Here is a 21,068-nt window from a genome sequence, read left to right as displayed (position 1 = left end):
TATAAACAGATCATTGCTGAGTGAAAGATGGAGGCACAATCCAGGGACTTGCAGCAGCCAGGGTCATGAGCCAGCAGTGCCTTCAACTGCGCCAATAAATAGGAAATGTGCCGAGCTGCGGTCATGGGGAAGAAAGAGCCCTCCCTCCCCCAACACACGCTGCCCCTCGGCTCCTGCTGCAAGGCTGCCTCAGCTCAGGTCTGCTTGCTGAGTCCAGGTGGGCTCCCGGCCAGCAAATGCTGGGTGCTGACCTCAGCACAGGCAAGAGCCACACCCTATGGAGGGAGGTGCCACTACCCTGAGGTCCCCACAAAGCACAGTCTGCTGTTGGGGGCGGAGGTTGGGAAGGATTCCGGCTGACCCTACTGACAACGGGTTGCAAGAGCCTGGCTTGGAGAACCAAGGAACACAGCTGCATCAGAGTTACACTTCTACCATACACATATGGTCGGGTTATGTCCCACGGTCACCACCTCCATTGGGCTCTCTCTCCTTGCAAACGGCAAGGAATGGTCATGGAAGCTGTTGCAGAGGGAGCCAGCTTGGTTGTCTACAATGGCAGAATTCTTCCCTCCCACCAGAGTTCCAGAGCTGGCTCCAGGCCGTGCCATGTCTGAGAGGCAGGGCGGCCCGTGGAGAGTGCTCCACAGTGGAAATCAGAAAGGTGGGTCCAGCTCTCTGTCCACCTCTGCCGAGCGGCATGAAAGGAAGCAGTCGATTCTGCTGGGCTGTTCCCTCCATCTGGGCTGATTCCTTATCTGTAAAATGACAGTTAGTCTGTACTACCATGGCCCCCTCGACTTCCCATCTTCCAGTGTTTTTTAGACTCCATGAAATTAGCTTCAGGGGCCCTACTGCTGGAAACGTAAACTACAGAGCTGCCGAACTCTCAGAACAACTTCAGGTTCAAAATGAAAGAATGAAAAGAAAGAAAAGAAACTCTCTTTGGGTGAACCAGTGGATGGAAGGCCTTTCTCTCTCTGCCTCTGCCTCTCCATAACTCTGCCTTTCAAATAGTAAATAAATAAATCTTTTTTAAAAAATAAAACTTTCTTTGGTAGCAGAATAGCAAAGTAATGAGTTCAGACACTTTGGGAGGAATAGAAGAGTACACACTGCAAAACAGGAAATCCATTCTTGGCTGGCTGCCAACATGCCCGAGCTGCTCAAAAGTCAGGCCCTGCTCAATTTTGGGTTTCTTAAAACTAACAAAGCCTAATTATTTAGACTCATTAGACTCAAAATCACTGTCCCCCACCCCCGAGTTTTCTTGAACGCTAAGATCTCTAGTTCTGCCTCTGAGGCCGCGATGGCTCCACCCTGGGCACGAGGCTGGAAGCCCCCTGGAACCTGCTCACCACCATCAGCACTGTTAAGGATGACAAGTCACATGAGGCCTCGTTTTGAGCTCTGTCTATACTGACCTCTCCTCCCAACAGCATATCACCCTCAAACTTGCCAGGAACCCAATTTAAAGTCTGACTCCTCCAGAGCCTTGGCTACAAGGGCACTGAGATGGTTGCTGAATGGTGAGGAAAAGTCCTCACCAGCCTCCTCAGACATCTCCAAACTACACGGCAGGGTTTCTATAATCCCACCTAGGTTCAGACTGCAAACTCAATTTTTAAAAAGGCATTCAATAGGGAGAGCAAAGCTTACAAAAATGAGCTTTAGAAACAGCAAACTCGGATTTCCATAGAAAGCAGAAAAATAATTTATTCCAAAAAGATGGCAGAAACCAATTCAGCCTGAAAACACAGTGTGGTGTCAAAACGCTGGGGCGGTCTTCCCTCGGAGCTCGCTCTGCTCCTGTCGGCCCCACTTGAGTCTGTTTGTCTTGCAGTAGCGTCAAGCACTTGGCGGGTTCCAGGCGGCGAGCTGGCAGGCCCAGCCTCAAACCCGCGGATTCCAAGGCGAGAGTAACAGATTTCTCAGGAGAACAGCAGCTCCCATCTCAGAGGAGGAGGGGAGCCTCTTGTGGAGGTGGCACGGTCTAGGCTGAGCAGGCACATAATTCATCAAAGTGTGAAAGCAGGTGGAGGACAAAACGCTGTCAGAGAAGAAGACACTCGGAGGTGATATGGATGTTAAGGCGGCTGACGCCCAGGACAGGCGAGTAAGGCGGCGGTCTGGGTCCAGAGGTGATTCTGCATCTACAGCAAGTTCTCTGTGTGACCTGCAAAAACCAAAGCAGTCTGGTAACTGGGCCGCACGCCTGTGCGTGGGGTGGGGTGGGATGGGGTGGGGTGGGGGACGCAGAGTAACATCCAGAATGTCAGTTACAGCAATCCTTTACCAGAGGTAGGTGCTCATCGAACACCGGATGGGAAAGCGGGCTCAATCAGTAGGCAAGTCCGGGTGGCCCCCGCGGGGCTGTGGCAGGAGGCTCACTTACAAGGACTTGACTGAACTGAGACCCAGTGGAAAGCAGGAAAGATGGCGCTAAGACTCATGGTACTGGAGTAATTTTCCCTTCCCCCTTGCACAGCACGGGAGAGGGCTGGCTCCTGAAGAGCGGGCTTCCTGTCTGTCCTCAGGCTGCCCTCCAGTTAGCCCCGTGTTCTTGCTACCACGAAGTGCGGGTGACAAGTGACAATTTCCGGTTTAAAGCTGCAGCACCCCCCTTGCAAAGGTAGCAAACATTTAAAACAGTATCTTCACACATTAAGCTGCTAACAGGACCACATAACCTCCTTTATATAAAATTTATGGTATAATATCCACCTAAATAAAGCCATACATGCCATATGCTACTTTTGAAATTAGAAACCGAATTGTGAGGAAATAAAAGTTAAAGATTTTCTTTCATAGGCAATTTCCACACAAGACTTCAGTTGGCTGATAAGAAATCAAGCCGAGGGACAGGTGTTTGGCTCAGCAGTTAAGATACTGCTTAGGGGGTTAAGCCGCTGCCTGCCATGCCAACATCCCATAAGCGTGCAGGTTCAAGTCCTGGCTGCTCCACTTCTGATCCAGCTCCCTGCTGATGGCCTGGGAAAGCAGCAGAGGATGGCCCAAGTGCTTAGGCCCATGCACCCACGTGGGAGACACTTGCATCAGATATCAGAGCTCCTCTTCTGATCCAGCTTTCCCTAGTGGGCATTCTGGGCAGAAGCAGGGATGGCTCAAGTACTTGGCGCTGCCACCAAGTGGGAGACCTGAACTGAGTTCCTGAATCCTGGCTTCAGCCTGGCCCAGCCCTGGCTATTGCACATTTGGGGGAGTAAACCAGTGGATGGAAGATCTCCAAAAACAATAAATTAGTTAATTAACTAATTTTTAAAAATTCAGGTGTGACAGGGTTTTTCTGATTGAAGGTCAAATAGCCGTACCTCCATGTAATTTTCCAAATCAACAGGCATGACCAACAGATCAGCGGGTAGAAACCAGGTTTCCCGGGCCCCCGGTCTCAGAGTAGCCAGAAATGCACAAGAGTCTGCTGCTTAGTCGTACAGGTGCGAGCCGGGGCAGTCCACGTGCCCTCAGAGCACAAAGCGCCGGGCTGCTGGGGTCCCACCGTGGCAGGACACCACAAAAGGCACTCAACTCAGGAGTCAGGACTGTTTTTCACAATGTGCTAGGAAAATAACATCAAACCAACATGTGGCAATTACCAGGGCCACTTGTTTTCATGAGCTAAAAGCCTAAGAAAGCCTCTTATTCCAGTCTACCACCACCATTTTCTGTCTCCCTCCCCAGGCCAGCAGCACAGCCCTTCTGTGTAAGCCTCGGGTGCAAGCACCTTGGACTTGTTGCCTGAGAATACTAAACCAGTGAACACAGACGTCTGTGTGCTCATTTTCCATGAACAGCATACTGGTTAGACTTCTTCCTCGTTTTTTCAACAAAAAAAAAAAGGGGGGGGGGGGAATAGGCCTTCGTTCTTTAAAAGCCATACACCCAGAGGGTAATTTTCACTGAAGTTCAATGACACCAGTTTACAATAAACGGGAGTGGGGCTGGTGCTGTGGCATAGCAGGTAAAGACATCACTTGCAGGGCAAACATTCCTATGGGTGCTGGTTTGAGTCCCGGCTGCTCTACTTCCTATTCAGCTCCCTGCTAATGTGCCTGAGAAAGCAGCAGAAGATGGCCCAAGTCCTTGGGCCTCTGTGCCCCTGTGGAAGACCTGGGTGAAGCTCCTGGCTCAACCTGGCCGAGTCCTAGCCATTGAGGCCATTTGGTGAGTGAACCAGTGGGTGGAAGAGTTTTCTTTCTCTTTCTACCTCTGTAACTATGCCTTTCAAATAAACAAATAAATCTCAGGAAAAAAATGGGAGTAACATGGGTGTTGAGGTATGGTGGTTAAACCGCTAGGACACTCACAATCCCCTTCTCAGAGTGCTTAGGTTCCAGTCCTGGCTCCTCCACTCCTGATTCTAGGTTCCTACTAACATGCACCCTAGAAGTACTTGAGTCCCTGCCATCGTTGCAAGAAAGCTGGCTGGAATTCCAGGTCCTGGCTTTGGTCTAGCCCAGCTCCAGCTGTTGCAGGCATTCAGGAAGTGAACCAGTAGAAGGAAGAGTGGAAGATATTTCTCTCTCTCGCCTGCTCTATCTTTCAAATAAATAAATAAACTTAAAAAATAAAATAGAGTGAATATTATGGTAAAGGGCATTGCTTTTTTTTTTGACAGGCAGAGTTAGTGAGAGAGAGAGACAGAGAGAAAGGTCTTCCTTCCATTGGTTCACACCCCAAATGGCTGCTACGGCCAGCGCGCTGCGCCGATCCAAAGCCAGGAGCCAGGTGCTTCCTCTTGGTCTCCCATGCGGTGCAGGGCCCAAGCACTTGGGCCATCCTCCACTGCCTTCCCGGGCCACAGCAGAGAGCTGGACTGGAAGAGGAGCAACCGAGACAGAACCGCACCCCAACCGGGACTAGAACCCAGGGTGCCGGTGCCACAGGCAGAGGATTAGCCAAGTGAGCCGCGGCACCTGCCAAGAGCATTGCTTTAAGGCTTGATTTTAAACTACATTAAGGAAGCATGCAATCATCTCTCTCTCTCTCTCTTTTTTTTTAATAAGAAGCTTTCTTCCACCTCTAAATTATGATTTTTCTGTTATTCTCAGGTGATATTTTTAAGACTTTTTTTAATTTAAAAAAATTTTTATTTATTTATTTATTTTTGACAGGCAGAGTGGACACTGAGAGAGAGAGAGACAGAGAGAGAGAGAGAGAGAAAGGTCTTCCTTTGCCATTGGTTCACCCTCCAATGGCCGCCACGGCTGACGCATCACGCTGATCCAAAGCCAGGAGCCAGGTGCTTCTCCTGGTCTCCCATGGGGTGCAGGGCCCAAGGACTTGGGCCATCCTCCACTGCACTCCCGGGCCACAGCAGAGAGCTGGCCTGGAAGAGGGGCAACCGGGACAGAATCCAGCGCCCCGACCCGGACTAGAACCCAGTGTGCCAGCGCCGCTAGGTGGAGGATTAGCCTAGTGAGCTGCAGCGCCGGCCGTAATCATCTCTCTAATATGAAATTACATGTTTGGGAGTGGGGGCCTGGGCAACTCAATCAAAGGGTGAGTTCTCACTTTGTGAAATAAAGAAATCATTAAGATACAATCAGATAAAAGTGAGAATGAAGATAGTAGAAAGACAGTAGATAGTAGAAGATAGTAGAAAAACCTGCTCAGGGAAAGGTAAGCAAATGTATTTCTTAAAGGATCTGCATGTGTGGTTTAATTTTACCCTTGTTTTTCTCACTTCAGATATATTTGCCGAAAAGTTCCTTCTTTACTACACAATGAAAGATTGATAGTGTAAGAGATTAACTTCCAGAAGTAGGTGAGTCAGCTGAAGATCTATATATTTAAAAGATCTATACCTTTAAAAGATCAGGGCAGGGCCGGCATTGTGGCATAGTGGGTAAAGCCACCAACTGCAGTGCTGCCATCCCTTATAGATGCCAATTCAAGACCCGGCTGCTCCACTTCCAATCCAGCTCTCTGCTATGGCCTGGGAAAGCAGTAGAAGACGGCCCAAGTTCTTGGGGCCCTGCACCCACATGGGAGACCCGGAAGAAACTTCAGATTGGTGCAGCTCTAGCCACTGCAGCTATCTGGGGAGTGAATCAGCGGATGGAAGACCCAGCCCTGCCCTCTGCCTCTGCCTCTGCCTCTCTGTACCTCTGCCTTTCAAATAAGATTTATTTATTTATTTGAAAGGCAGAGTTACACAGAAAGAAGGAGAAGCAGAGAGAGAGATAGAGGCAGACAGACAGACAGAGAGAGGTCTTCCATCCGCTGGTTCACTCCCCAGGTGGCCGCAATGACTGGAGCTGTGCCGATCCGAAGCCAGGAGCCAGGAGCTTCTTCATGGGTCTCCCATGTGGGTGCAGAGGCCCAAGGACTTGGGTCATCTTCTACTGCTTTCCCAGGCCATAGCAGGGAGCTGGATTGAAAGTGGAGCAGCTGGGATTCGAACCAGCACCCATGTGGTATGCTGGCACTGGAGGCGGTGGCTTTATCTGTTGTGCCACAGCGCCTGCCCCATAAATAAATCTTAACAAAAATAAAAATAAATAAATTTCAACTCATGAATTTAAAATAAAATATCAGGGTAACATGCCAAATAAACTGCAAAAACTGAAGACCCACACATAAAGGTACTTCAAAAAGTTGATAGAAAAATCAAATTAAATGATAAGTTTATTTTGTGTGAAAAACTTTGAAAACCATGCACGGTTTTCATAAAATGTAATTTCTACAAATTTTTTGAAGACTTTGGTTATATTTAGGGATGGAAGAAATCACTCTGAAACAAGGTGGTCAAGAAGGAAGTGCCAGCTTATACACTGGGCATCGAGAGAGACAATGTAGGAGTTAGAAGGGGCCGGTGCTGCGGGATAGGGGGTAAAGCTGCTGCCTGCAAAGCCGGCATGCTGTATGGGCGTGGGTTCGAGTCTGGGCTGCTCCACTTCCAATCCAGTTCCTGCTAATGTGCCTGGAAGAGCAGTGGAGGATGGCCCAAGTGCTTGGGCCCCTGTACTCACGTGGGAAACACAGATAGAGTTTTCCAGGCTCCTGGCTTTTGCCTGGCCTAGCTCCTGGGGTTGTTTAGGGAGTGAACCAGCAATTGGAAGATCTCTCTCTGCCTCTGTGTCTGCAAGTCTGCCTTTCAAGTGAATAAAATAAATCTTTAAAAAAAAAAAAGAAAGAAAATTAAGAGAGAATGGATGAGCTGAGGCAAGAAAGCAAAAGAATGATTACAGGACAGTATTGACTAATCTGCTTTTGAAATTGGCAAGTGTGGTAGGGTGTGAGAGGCAGGAAAAGCTAAGTAAAGCTAATTAGGTCAAGAACACGAGACAATGGGGCTGGAAGCACTAGGTCACAGAGGCAAGCAGAGAGAAGAAAGGCTGTGGGCGGGCACCATGTGGGCAGCCACGTTAGATGAGTGGTTCTCACCTTTTGGCTCCTGGGACCTTCGGTGACTCTGGCAAAAGCTGGGTGCTTACATTTTACACAGCCTTTCAAGGGAGAGGGAGCCACTAAAATCAGGGACCATGGGTTGAACACAAAAATAATACAAAGCAAGACCCCTCCTGTAGCCCATGTGGAGCTACTGGAGTGTCTGGGGTGCAGGGGATGTTTCCAGAAGCGCTACACCAGGAAGATAAACAGATGTGGCATTCTGCAGGTGCAGGACACCCGATGAGGCGAGGAGTCACTCTCATCAGTCACAGCTGCTGTGATCTGGGTCAGAAACTAGGCAAGCAGGGGCAGGCGTGAGAGATGTCACAGCAACGACTGCATCTTAGGGAGTGGGGACAGAGCTTCTGCGAGAGTTTCTTTCTTTTTTTTTTTTTTTTTTTTGACAGGCAGAGTGGACAGTGAGAGAGACAGAGAGAAAGGTCTTCCTTTGCCGTTGGTTCACCCTCCAATGGCTGCCGCGGCCAGCGCACTGCGGCCAGCGCACCGCGCTGATCCGATGGCAGGAGCCAGGAGCCAGGTGCTTCTCCTGGTCTCCCATGGGGTGCAGGGCCCAAGCACCTGGGCCATCCTCCACTGCACTCCCTGGCCACAGCAGAGGGCTGGCCTGGAAAAGGGGCAACCGGGACAGAATCCAGTGCCCCAACCGGGACTAGAACCCGGTGTGCCGGCGCCGCTAGGCGGAGGATTAGCCTAGTGAGCCGCAGCGCCGGCCTGTGAGAGGTTCTGATCCCAGGGAGCAAGGAAAATGAGCGGACTGGGGACTGAAGCAGACACGTGGCGAAGTCTAAAATGGCAGCAACACATCCAGCCAGGGAGGCCAGAGTTTCGAAAAGATGCACTCTTTCATTACCAAACACATTGCACTGATTAAACGTTCCCCAAATCTGGCTTAAGTTCCGCCTCCCAGCAGGTCACAACCCCCTGTGGAGCTCACAGTGTTCCCAGAAACCCCTACTTGGTACTGTGCACCTCTCTTGAGCCCACAAATATTTTTGGAATGCACAGAAAAACAGCTCCACAGGGCTGAGGTCTCATTACCGATACTCTCCATTCCTGTCCTGTCCCATGCTTTATAATAAAATGGAATTTTTGCCCTTTAGGATTGTGGTCAACCATACAAGCTCATCTACCACACAACAACTGTGTGGTTAACCACCTGACTTCTGGGATGCTGGATCTGCAGCCACATCCACCCCCTGAGATTCCACACTAGCCTCAGACCCCCCAAGGCTGCAGGAAAATGAACACCCGCGATGCACAAAGGGCGGCCTTGATGTCAGAGCCCTGTGTACTTCTTAAAGTCATGTGCAGGAATCTTAGGGAAGCGGGCGAGGGTGGCAGGGCTGCAAGTAGTGCTGCAGACCAGCCGGTAAATGTTAGGAATCTGTCAATCAGGTTAACAGAGACATTAGACTGAAAAGGTCGGCAAGATGAAGCCTCTTCAGATCCGCCCGCCCACTGTTACTGTCAAAGGACCTGACTCTCTTACTATAAGGAAAGGAAAAGAAGTTCCAAGAGGTGAGAGGCAAGCTGGAACTACACCCAGCGGAGACCTGAAGTTCTCAGCTTTTCTTTAAAAACAACAACAACAAAAGATTTGTTCTGTTTGTTTTTGAAAGGCAGAATGACAGAGAGAGGGAGAAAGAATCTTCTATTCACTGGTTTGCTCCCCAAATCACCACAAAACAGCCGAGTCTGGGCCAGGGTGAAGTCTCTCTCCTGGGTGACAGGGGTCCAAGCACTCAGGCTATCTTTTGCTGTCTTCCTAGGCACATAAGCAGGAAACTGCATCAGAAGCAGTACAGCTGGGACTTGAATCAGCACTCTGGTACAGCGTGTCAGCTTAACCCACTGTACAACAGTGGCCCTAAGTTCTCAGCTTTAAACCCCAAAAAACAGCCTTACCTAACATCAACTATGGTTGAAAGCAAGTATAGAAAACAGGAGAACTTGATGAAAAAAGTGACTAAAAATAATATCAAATAAAAAGTTATATAGAATAGAAATCAAAACCTCCGTGAACAAAGACAAAAGCCTAAGAGGACAAAAGGCTATTTGCCTATCAGACTGGCAAAATCCAGGCTATGGGGAAACAAACACACACTCTCTCTCTCTTTTTAAAATATTTATTTTATTAGGGGCAGTGCTGTGGTATAGCAGATAAATCTGCCACTTGTGGCGCCCATATGGGATATGGGTGCCAGTTCAAATTCTGGCTGCTCCACTTCTGATCTAGTTCCCTGCTAATAGCCCGAGAAAGCAACAGAAGATGGCCCAAGTGTGTGGGCCCCTGCACCCATATGGGAGACCAAAGAAGTTCCTGGCTCCTGGCTTCGGATAGGTCCAGCTCCAACCATTGTGGCCATTTGGGAAGTAAACCAGCAAATGGAAGATCTCTCTGTAACTTTCAAGTAAGTGAATAAGTCTTAAAATTATTTTATTTATTTGAAAGGTACAGTTACAGAGAGAGAGAGAGACAGAGACAGAAACAGAGTCTACCACCTGCTGGTTCACTTTCTAAATGGCTGCAATAACCAGGGCTGGGCCAGGCTGGAGCTAGGAGGTTCTTCTGGGTCTCCCACATGGGTGGGAGGGGTCCACTGCTTTAAAAGATTTATTTGTATTTATGGGGCACTGGCATTGCAGGTGGTGGGTTTATCAATAATAGCAAAAGTTGGAAAACAAAAATTATCAATGGCAACAAAAAGAGATGAGGAATATCTGAATATGCAGCAATCCTAACAACACAGAATAGTATAAATGATATAATCTTTTCTGTAACAGCAGCGTGTGTGTGTGTGTGTGCACCAACGAATATATGTATTTGCTTAATGTTTGCACAGTGAAACACTAAGGACAGACTTTTCTGAATACATACTGTTTGTAATTTTGACCTTGGGAATACACTTTATGTATTCAAAAAATAGTAGCAAATAAAAAAAATTACCATAAATTGAACACAGAGTAAAACAACTTAATCTAACTGATTATCAAATTGGTGACATAAGCATCAGGGGAAATAATTACTTCAAATAGCCTCAGAAAATAGCATTTTGGTCTTTATTGTGTTATAAGGACAAAAAAAAGCAGCAAAGAAATACAGAACTGCACTTGAAAAACTTACAGCTATTAGTTATACTGCTATCATTCTGAAAGTCCTCAGATTTTTATACATTGTAGGATAATTAAGGTATTTAAGTTACTGCTATCAAGAACAAGATTTTTCAGCGTCTCTGCATGGATTTCAAGTATAAAACCAAAGAAGTAAAAATGCTGTAATGTTAAATTTGACAAAGAAACTTTAATGTGAACTAACAACGGGTTAAGCCGCAGCTTGGGACATCCTCATCCCACGAGGAGTGACTGGTTTGCATCCCAGCTACTTCATTTCTGACCCAGCTTCCTGCTAATGCATCCGGGGAGGCAGCCGATGACGGTCCGAGTACCTAGATCCCACAGGGGAGCACCCACATGGGAGAGCTGGAGGGAGTTCTGGGCTCCTGGCTTGGTCTGGCCCAGTCCCAGTTGTTGCAGCTAGCTGGAGAATGGACCAGTGATGGAAGAGATCTCTCACACCGTCTCTCCCTTTCTGTCATTCTGCCTTTTGAATGAATATATAAATCTCTCTCTCTTTTTACGATAAAGGTTATTTTGGTGTGAGAAATTTTGGAATCCACACACACATGAGGTGACTTCAAAAAGTTCTTGGAAATTCATATTATGAAAAACTGCACGGATCTCAAAAAAATTGGCACCAAAATAAACTTATTCCTTAAATCGACTTTCCATGAACTATTTGAAGTACTTCATGGAAGAGGGGTCTGAGGCATCCTGAGGTCACCAGAAAGTGAACAGGACCTCAGAAACAAACCAAAGGACATAAAAAGCCAGCCCAGACAGGTCCAAAGGCCACGGGAAGAATAACTCAACACGAAAGGGATAAACAACATAGTTAACGAAAACTAACAAGAACATTTCATTGGCTATCTCAGAAGTAACTGGGTACCAACACCTTACTCTGAATAAAAAGGAAATGAAAAGTGCGGGAAAGTTTATCTTTACAGAAGTTATTTCAGCTAATCAACTGTGGACATAATGACAGGACTAGAAAATCATCATTCTGCTGTTTCAAGTGAAATAACTGATTCAGGTTACGATCATCAATGGATAAGAGACTGAAAGAGAACTTTCCCACTGGAGGGACCGGGGTGTGGGCACCTGCACCCAGGGACCAGCACAGTATCAGCACAAAGAGGCAAGTCAGGCATTGTGTGTCTCCTGAGGCAAGGCATCAAGCAGCTCACAGCGTCACCGGAGAAGCACCCTGGCCCTCAAAGCTGGCCCTGAATCTCGTCAAACATTTAGAACTAACTTCCATTTAACAAAATAGCAGATAGAGGAACAAATTCAATGACAGATTTCCAGATTTTCAGCCAATGAATACATCTTTCCACAGTACCACCACGTATCTCAGAACCAAATAAAAGCTACAATCTTAAGACCACCAGTTGTCAAAGGCACCCATGGCTTTCCATCCAAAGCATTCAGAAGCGTTATTTTAAATCTGCCAGCTGCTTCTTAAGGTCACTGGGTCTTGCACTCCAAGTATACACTTGTTTGATCTGTGCCTGAAAGGCTGCATGTAAGCTTCATTTGGTAACTGTATTTATTTGAAAAGGCTGGGTACGGCTGGCGCCGCGGCTCACTAGGCTAATCCGCACAACCGGGTTCTAGTCCCGGTCAGAGCGCCGGATTCTGTCCCGGTTGCCCCTCTTCCAGGCCAGCTCTCTGCTGTGGCCCAGGAAGGCAGTGGAGGATGGCCCAAGTGCTTGGGCCCTGCACCCCATGGGAGACCAGGAGAAGCACCTGGCTCCTGCCATCGGATCAGTGCGTTGCGCCGGCCGCAGCACGCTGGCCGCGGCAGCCATTGGAGGGTGAACCAACGGCAAAGGAAGAACTTTCTCTCTGTCTCTCTCTCTCACTGTTCACTCTGCCTGTCAAAAAAAAAAAAAAAAGGCTGGGTCATGGTAGAATTTAAATCCTTAAGATTTAGGTAAGGTGAGTGGCCTAAATTCCAAATGTATTTCTGTTCTTCAGATGAACTGGCTTTCTGCAGCCAGCCCTGCCATATGTTAAACTGGCCATAAAATTCGTAGCAGAAGTCAAGGAAGGGAAACTCTAGCTGACGGATGGAGAGCCATGGTGTGAAAGGTCAGGGGAGTGTGCTCACCTCCATGACAGAGCACTGTGGAGCATGTCTTCATGTCTTCTTCTCAGGGCCAGTGATACTTCAGATACCAGATGGTTTCATTTTTCAACTGTGGTCCAAAAAGAGGGTTGAGTTGGGCCAGAATTGCAATCAGCCAACTGGAAGAATGAATGAGAGGGGAGTGGTGAAATCACACTGGAGCATGACCATACTCATGTAGGGCAGAAAGGGATGTTAGCAAAACTTAACTCTACTCCATCTGGACCAAACTTTCAGTGCACACTGTGCTGAGGAGAGCCTGTTTCATAACCAGACATCTCCCAGGAGACACGACCTGCCTTCACTCTGAGACGGGCACAGAGCAGTGAGGCCTCTGCACAGGACCTCTCTGCCTTTTTTCTCATCACCTGATGACCTTTCCAAGTGTCTGAGGTTTCCTGAACGCATGGCACCTTTACCTCAAAGTATTACCGATGCTCACTTTCCAGGCTCAGGTCTTTTTTTACACTTTCTCCACAACCTACATGACATACCCTCGTGGAGTACCATGGTCAAGGTTTGAGTTCAGTTAATCTTCCAAGCAAACCAGGGGTGGGGGACCTTTTTTCCTGCCAAGGGACATGTTGGATATTTATAACGTCATCCGCAGGCCATAGAAAATGATCAACTTAAAAATCAGCCTGCTATAGATCTACTGAATTTCAAGTCTCACCTGGGGTTGTCTTGGCAGGGCCAGAACAAATGATTCTTTCTGCAGGACGTTCCCCACCCCTGACAGACTGTCACACAATCTCCCTTTCTCTAGTCACCATCACCGCTCAAACATCTGTGGGCCCCACTGTAGCTGAACCCCACAGGCATTTCACTGTTCCTGCCTCCTTCGGAATCTGGATAACAAGATGTTCCTCTGTATTACAGACTAATAACAAAGCTGCCACAGCTCACCTCAGGGTTAGAAGCGAAAAACAGCACAAAGTCACCTTTAAAATTTTATTACTTTGCTTACAGAATTCTGAATACATATTTTTATACCTGATGGAATCATTTATATGCCCAATGAAGTTTGAGACTGAGTTAAGACTAAAGCAAAGAACAAAAGGAAAGAAAAGGCATGATGCCAATGTCTGGCTATTCAAACCAGTCCCTGTTTTACTTACCCAACAAATACTTAAGGCGCACCTACTAGGTTCCAGCCCCAGGCACACAATGGAGAAGATGAAATGTCACTATCCTCTTAAGGCTTACGGGACAGAATGCCAGAAAATAGGTGCTAGGAAGGAAATAAAGCAGAGAGAAGGAATAGAAAATGGTTGGTCAGGGATTAGTACTTGGACAGGATGGTCAGGGAAGGGGGAGCGCTTCAGTGAACACCAGAATGCAGCAGAGCACTCCTATTTGAAATAAATACATGATTTGATTAGAACGTCTCTCCTGGGGCAGAGGTGTGTGTGGTGTGGGTGGCGGGAAAGGCTATGGTAAACAAACAAGGCCAAGCTCCATCCTCCATCTGCCCAGGGAGAACAAGCCTGACACAGCCATCCCCTCTGCAGGGGCCAGGGAAGGGCATTCTAGAGAGATGCCTCACTAGCAGTCTCAAACTTTCAGGCCCCCACACTCCCATCACAGAGCAATCAGCCAAACCCCACCAGGCCTTATCTCACCGGATCTCTTCCCTTCTATTTGTCGTGTTGGGAATGCTTCCAATCAGAGGCTCAAAAGGCTGCCTCTGGGGATGGGTTTTAGGTGTAGCAGTTAGGACGAAGCTTGGGAGGCCCACGTGCACTGGGCGGGGGGGGGGGCGAGGGGTCGACGGCAGCAAACTGGTTGAGTCTCTGTCACCCATGTGGGAGACCCAGATGGAGCTCCGTGCTTATGGCTTCAGCCTGGCCCAGTCCAGGCTGTTGAAGTGGATGGGAGATCGCTGTCTGTCCGTCTATCTCTGGCTTTCACTGTGATCAGAGCAGTGAAGAGACTGCTTGCGAGTAAGCCAACACAACATCAGAAGTTTGTGCCTACAGGAATGCACCGACCCCCCCCCCCCCCACACACACACCACAAAAGGTGGTTTTGTGGCAGGAAACACGACACCTGAGGAAATCAGGCCAACACAGATACCTCAAGCTGGCTGACTTTATAAACAAACAGTGAATTCAGATGAGTCTCTGATACCTCCTCAGAACTGGGTATTAAACATAAACACGAAACAAACACTTAGAGTTGAAGTTTAATAACCACCTGGTATAAGCAGAAAAGAAAGAGGAGGACAGCACAGGCAGACACACTGAGAAGCTCTGTGACCACAGTCAACACTCCCGGCGCAGGGCTGAGAGGCCTGGAAAATTCCACACAAACCCAGGATTTCCCCAATCCCAGCGGGCAACACAGGCGGCCAGCAAAAACAGATGCCCATACTTTTGTAGTAGGCTGAGATGACTGGCTAGTGCTCAGAAATATGAACTAAAAACCTAACCTAGTCCCTGTCTCCTTTCATCACCAAGAATGAAATGTTTATTTCACTCTGTAGGATGCTGTGGAGGAGTGGTTCTCGGCCCCTGCCGCACGTCACAATTACCCAGGAGCTTCTGAAAAACACCCGTGCTACACCTCGCACACACACCTCTCTATGAACTCCTGTGCCAAACAGTTAAGGAAACTGAGGCAGGGAGGGGCCATGTGATTTGTCTATAGTCACAATACTAATTAGGTAATAGCAGAAACCAGGTCAGCTTAATGCTCCCCCTGTAAAAAGTGACCTTTTAAATAGTGCAGCTGAGAACGTTTCAGAAGGCACTAATCTGGTTAACTTGAAACAGCCTGGGGATGAAGGAAATGAGGACCCATCTGCTGAATATCGAGTCCTGGGAGCCGCAGTGAAGAAAATCCAGAGGCAAAAATGAAGGCCGCTCTGCTTGTCGGCGCAGCATTCAGAAACTTTCTGAATTCCATTTTGCGCACTATTTTTAATGTTTCATATGAAGTGCAAAAAAAAATCACTTTAGAAAAATCCCAACAAACCACAGTTCAAGAAAATAACCTGGGACACAGTCCAGGCAGGCTCACTGAAGTTTCACAGAGGAATTTTCCCCCTCTGACCAGCTGAGCTCTGTGCCTGCCCTTCTGAGTACCTCCTGACTTAAAATTTCCCTTTAACGCTGATAAACATGCAGAGAATTGGAAGGAGAAAAAAAAATCCAGTCTGAATTGATGGAAGTGGGTGGAGGAAGAGATCATATTGCAGTGAATCTATGACTTCATGTGTACAAGAAGAGGAACTAAGTGTACCCTTCAGATTTGCCCAAACGGTTCCACATGTCTTCACGGCCTGAGGGGCAGCCTGGGAACCAACCATGTGAGAGCACTCAATTCAGCCAGCAGCCGCAAGGCAGCGGCATCTTTAAGAGAACTGCAGGGCTGGAATGGACCTGAGGTCAAGTCCATGTGCTTTGTTATAAAGAAGAGGATACTAGGTCCCCGTGAGCTTCATATTCCACAGCGAAGCAGTGATGGGGCTGGAGGGGGAATCCCAGGACTCCTGAGTCCCACAACACCAGCCTGCTTCTACGGGGTGCAGCCTAGGGGTTCCCCACACATTCCACAATCATTTACCAGCGCAGTGTTCTACATCAGGCTTTGATGATGCATAGAGGAGCCAGTTGAGGGCCCAACTCCAGGGGACTGAGGAGCCAGGAGAGGTCAACCAAAGACGGCGGCGGTAGGGCGAGTGAGCTTTGGGAGGGCAGGCGTGGGTGCTCTCACGCTACCAGCACTCTCTGGCTGCTCATCAGGAGTGCAGCAGAGCATAAACTATGCCCTCCCACAGAAAAGGCTCTTCCCAGCTTAAACACTGCTTTGTTCTTTTGTTCCACATTCAGATAGCAGTACAGGGAACAAAGGTATGGGTTACTTCCTGGTGAGGCCCAGATGGAGCAGTCGGCTTCCCTGTTAGACAGGGGAAGTCCAGCCAGGACCCTCCTTCTGATCCACTAGCCCTCAGGCCAGGGCCATAGCGGGGGTGGGGGGGGGTGGTGGGGTGGTGGTGGGGGTGGTGGTGTTTCTTTCATGAGACAGCAGAGAGGGAGGAGGGCAACCTGCCCTGGCTCCACCACAATGACCGCACAGACCCCTTGCCCAACCCACTTGCAAGGGCAGCAGCTTTATTACATGCACCGGGACTGGGTTTCAGACAGGGCTGCGCTTTAATGCTGGCTTTAAGTACCAGTGGCGTGACCCCAGTCCTCTCCTGTAAGAAGGAGATGCTACTCCTCGCCTCAAGGTATTAGAATTAAAGAGCTAATGCACACACAGTGCTGCCAGCCAGCAAACACTCCTTCTTCCTTCTCTTTCTCTGTGAGACAGCTACAACTGTTCCCAGCCGCTGATGAGCCACACCCTCTTCACTGTGCACGGGGGGTGGTTCTGAGTCAGTCTGGTTGCCCCCAGCTCCACCTCCCGTGTGCCGTGTGGCAGGGACATTTCTTTCTGGGAGACTCCCTCAAGATTCCTGTCCTAGTGTACACACTCCACAGAAGCCTTGGGGACTGTGAACTTGACAGGGCAGTCACTCCTGTGATGAGACTGTTATGTGATCATAACGAACATAACAGCTAGTTTGAATCATCCCTTTGAAGACAGGGAGACTCTCCTGAGGGAAAGCAGCCTAATCAGGTGAGCTCTTACTACAGGCAGGATGCTCCCTACCCAAAGACACTGGGAGTGCGGGGATGTCAGGAAGTCACTGCTTCTCAGCTCCCAATGCACCCTTTAGCGCGTGCTCTGGGGTAAACAACTGATTTCCCTCACTTCTCCTGCCATGGGAGCAGGATGTTAAGCTTTCTCCGCAGAGGGAGCTGCAAGGACATGGCAGGGGTGGGCGGGAGGTCATGGAGTGGGTGTGAGAATGTTCTTTGAAGCCTACCCAAGCTCTGGCCCAAAACATGGTCCTTCTTTGATCTGGTGGCCTTGACCTGGCAATAACATTTAAGCAGCCTTCTCCACATGGAAACCAGAGCTCCTGCATGGCCTAAAATGTGCTTTAAAGGCCACCTGCTCCCACAACACACTGATGTCACTGATCACCTGCTCTCTTGCCTGCACTCCAGAGAGTGCCCACTGCTGGCTCAGCAACCACACAGCTCCAGCCTGGCCAAACCAATGAACTTGTCCACCATCTGACAGACTGCACCACCCTTTCAGCAGAGGCCTGAATCCTTCCCAGGTTGGTTCTTCCTTGATGCTCTCACTCAGTCCTTGTATCTTACAGCTATCCTTTCCCCAAAGTTAATAATAATTCTTTATGTTAAACCTATTTAACCTACTGTGAGGTTTCTTTTTCCTTATTGTACTCAGACTGCTACAGGGTGACAAGGATTTGATACAAAAGAGATTCTCTGTTGCTGGCTTTAAAGAGGGAGGGGCCATGTGGCCAGGAATATGTGTAGCCTCTAGAAGCTACAAGTGGCCCCAACTCAGCCAGCAAGGAAAGAACCTATGGTCCCACAGGAAATGAATTCTGCCACAATCATGATAGTCTGGGAGAGGATTCCAAACTCTAAACAAGAAGGCACAAATGATTCTCCATTACCCTTATGCCAATCTCTACTAGGGTTCTTTCACCATTACAGGAACAGGCCCTAGTTCTGCCAGTTCTTCACACTTCAAGATTTACATTCTGGGTGGATATTGGGGCCCAGCAGATTAAGCTGCCGCTTGGGACACCTGCATCTCATATCAGAGCACCTGCTCAAGACCTAGTGCCATCACTTTTTTTTTTTTTTGACAGGCAGGGTAGACAGTGAGAGAGAGAGACAGAGAGAAAGGTCTTCCTTTGCCGTTGCTTCACCCTCCAATGGCCACCGCGGCCGGTGCGCTGTGGCCAGCGCACCGCGCTGATCCGATGGCAGGAGCCAGGTGCTTATCCTGGTCTCCCATGCGGGTGCAGGGCCCAAGCACTTGGGCCATCCTCCACTGCACTCCCTGGCCACAGCAGAGAGCTGGCCTGGAAGAGGGGCAACCGGGACAGAATCCGGTGCCCCGACCGGGACTAGGCAGAGGATTAGCCTAGTGAGCCGCGGTGCCAGCTGCCATCACTTTTTTTAAAGTTGTATTTATTTATTTGAAAGGCAGAGTCAGAGAGAGAGAGAGGTCTTCCATCCCTGGTTCACTCCCCAAATGGCCGCAGCAATGGCCAGAGCTGGGTAGATACAAAGCAGGAGCCTAGAGCTTCTTTTGAGTCTCCTACATGGGAGCAGGGGCCTAAGCACTTGGGCCATCTTCCACTGGTTTCTCAGGGCATAGCAGAGAGCTGGATCAGAAGTGGAGCAGCCGGGACTTGAACTGGCACTCATATGGGATGCTGGCAATGCAGGCGGTGGCTTTACCTGCTTCGCCACAGCACTGGCCCCGGTGCCATCACTTTTGAACCAGCTCCTGGCTAATGCACCTGGGAAAAGCAGAAGAGGATGGCTCAAGTTCTTGGGCCTCTTCACCCAGGTGGGAGACTCAGATGAAGCTCCTGGCTTCAGTCTGGCCCAGCCCTAGCCATTACGGCCATTTGGGGAGTGAACCAGTGGATAGAAGACCTCTCACTCTCTCTGTTTCTCCCTCTCTCTCTATAACTCTACCTTTCAAATAAATAAAATAAATCTTTCTAAAAAAAAAAAAAAAAGAGCTAAGTAAACCCCAAGTAAGGAGAGGAAGGAAATAAGGAAGGGCAGATGGCAGATGTTAATGCAGTAGAAGGACAAAAAACAAAAAACAGTAATAAAGCTAAAAATTTGGTTCTTTGAAAAGATTAATAAAATTGATAAATACTTGACTATCTCATTAAAATAGCATAAAAATTATAGTAAAATACTTAGGAATATAATTAACAAAAGACACATAGATCTCAACACCAAAAATCGCAAAACATTGCTGAAACAAACAAACAAAAAACCCTAAACAAATGGAGACATCATGCTAGGATTAGAAATCTTTGCATCATTAAGATGTCAGGTCTCTCCAAACTGATCAATACACTCCCAGTAGGAATCCCAACAGGCCTTTTTTATAGACATTGAGAAATTGATTTCAAAATTTAGTTATTTTGAAATAGCCAAAATTTGGGCTGGCATTGTGGCATAGCAGGTTAAGCCTTCACCTGCAACAACAGCATCCCATATGGGTGCTGGTTTGTGTCCTGGCTGCTTCACTTCCAATCCAGCTCCTTACTAATGGCCTGGAAAAGCTTGATGATCCAAGTGTTTGGGCCTCTGCAACCCATGTAGGAGACCTGGAAGAAGCTCTTGGCTCCTGGCTTCAGCCTGGCCCAGCACTGGCTGTTGCAGCTATCTGGGGGAATGAACCAGTGGGTGGAAGATTGATCTCTCTCTCTCTCTCCCTTTATCTCTCTCTGTCTCTATCTCCCTCTGTGTAACTCTTTCAAAATAAATAACTAAATTTTTTTTTTTAAGAAAAGGGGTGGGGCAAAATAATCTTAGAGCATAAAGAGGGAGGACATCTTTCTGATCCCCTAATACCAGGGACTCTATGAATTAGGTCCAACAAATCTCTTATCTTCACTTACTTCAGTTTTGCCAGAATTCCAAACCTCCCAGGTCTATTATGACTCAAGCCCCATCCTACACTGCTCTGCTCATCCCAGTAGTTGTTGCAACTTCTCATCCTTCCACTGTGTTCTCTGTAGCTCTTGCTTGATGATCTACCACTCAGTCATAACTTCCTTCTCTTCTAGTTCTTTCTATGGCCTCCAGCTTAAGTGAAACCTGGCTTCCCAAAGGTTCTCTCACACAGAGAAGGCTCCTTATTTTTTTATTTCTTTTTTATTTGACAGCTAGAGTTATAGACAGTGAGAGAGAGAGAGAGAGAGATACAGAGAAAGGTCTTCCTTCCGTTGGTTCACTCCCCAAATGGCTGCCATGGCTGGCGTTGCACCTATCTGAAGCTAGGAGCCAGGTGCTTCTTCCTGGTCTCCCATGTGGGTGCAGGGACCCAAGCTCTTGGGCCATCCTCCACTGCCCTCCAGGGCCACAGCAGAGAGCTGGACTGGAAGAGGAGCAAACAGGACTAGAACTCCGCGCCCATATGGGATGCTGGCACTGCAGGTGGAGGATTAGCCAAGTGAGCCATGGCGCCGGCCCCGGAGAAGGCTCCTTATTATCACTCACAGGTTAGGTCAGACTTTGGCACTGGGTCTCAAGAGGTCTTAGTTCCCAGTGCTGCCTCCAGACAATTCTCCACCTACCCTTGTGGAAAGTGACTTCCCCTTCATGGTGCATGCCTGATTTTACCACCCTCTCCTCCCTTATACGCTCCCAGTCAAGCTGCTTTATTCAACACTGGCAGCTCTAGCCTGTCCTTTCCTAGCTCCTCATCTATGAGACACATCAATGTTGGCACTCCCCAGGTGTGGCCCTACCTTCTTCCT

At 48.4% G+C, this 21,068-nt stretch overlaps 1 protein-coding gene across 1 annotated transcript in view; it reads right to left on the bottom strand.

Annotated features, from left to right (window-relative positions):
• Window positions 1–1,690: 1,690 nt before the first annotated feature.
• Window positions 1,691–21,068, bottom strand: part of ATP6V0E1 (ATPase H+ transporting V0 subunit e1) — a 39,473-nt gene continuing 20,095 nt past the window's right edge. The window contains exons 3-4 of the mRNA XM_002710381.6: window positions 12,665–12,801; window positions 1,691–2,176 (exon numbers count right to left, since the gene is read on the bottom strand). Coding sequence (XP_002710427.1) covers window positions 12,708–12,801 — 94 coding nt within the window. The 3' untranslated portion in view covers window positions 1,691–2,176; window positions 12,665–12,707. The remainder of the gene's footprint in view (window positions 2,177–12,664; window positions 12,802–21,068) is intronic.

The sequence above is a fragment of the Oryctolagus cuniculus genome, chromosome 6 (assembly GCF_051225735.1).
Source record: "Oryctolagus cuniculus isolate XC-2025 breed Fujian yellow rabbit chromosome 6, ASM5122573v1, whole genome shotgun sequence".
NCBI lineage: Eukaryota > Metazoa > Chordata > Mammalia > Lagomorpha > Leporidae > Oryctolagus > Oryctolagus cuniculus.
This window is presented reverse-complemented; position numbering and strand designations above follow the sequence as displayed.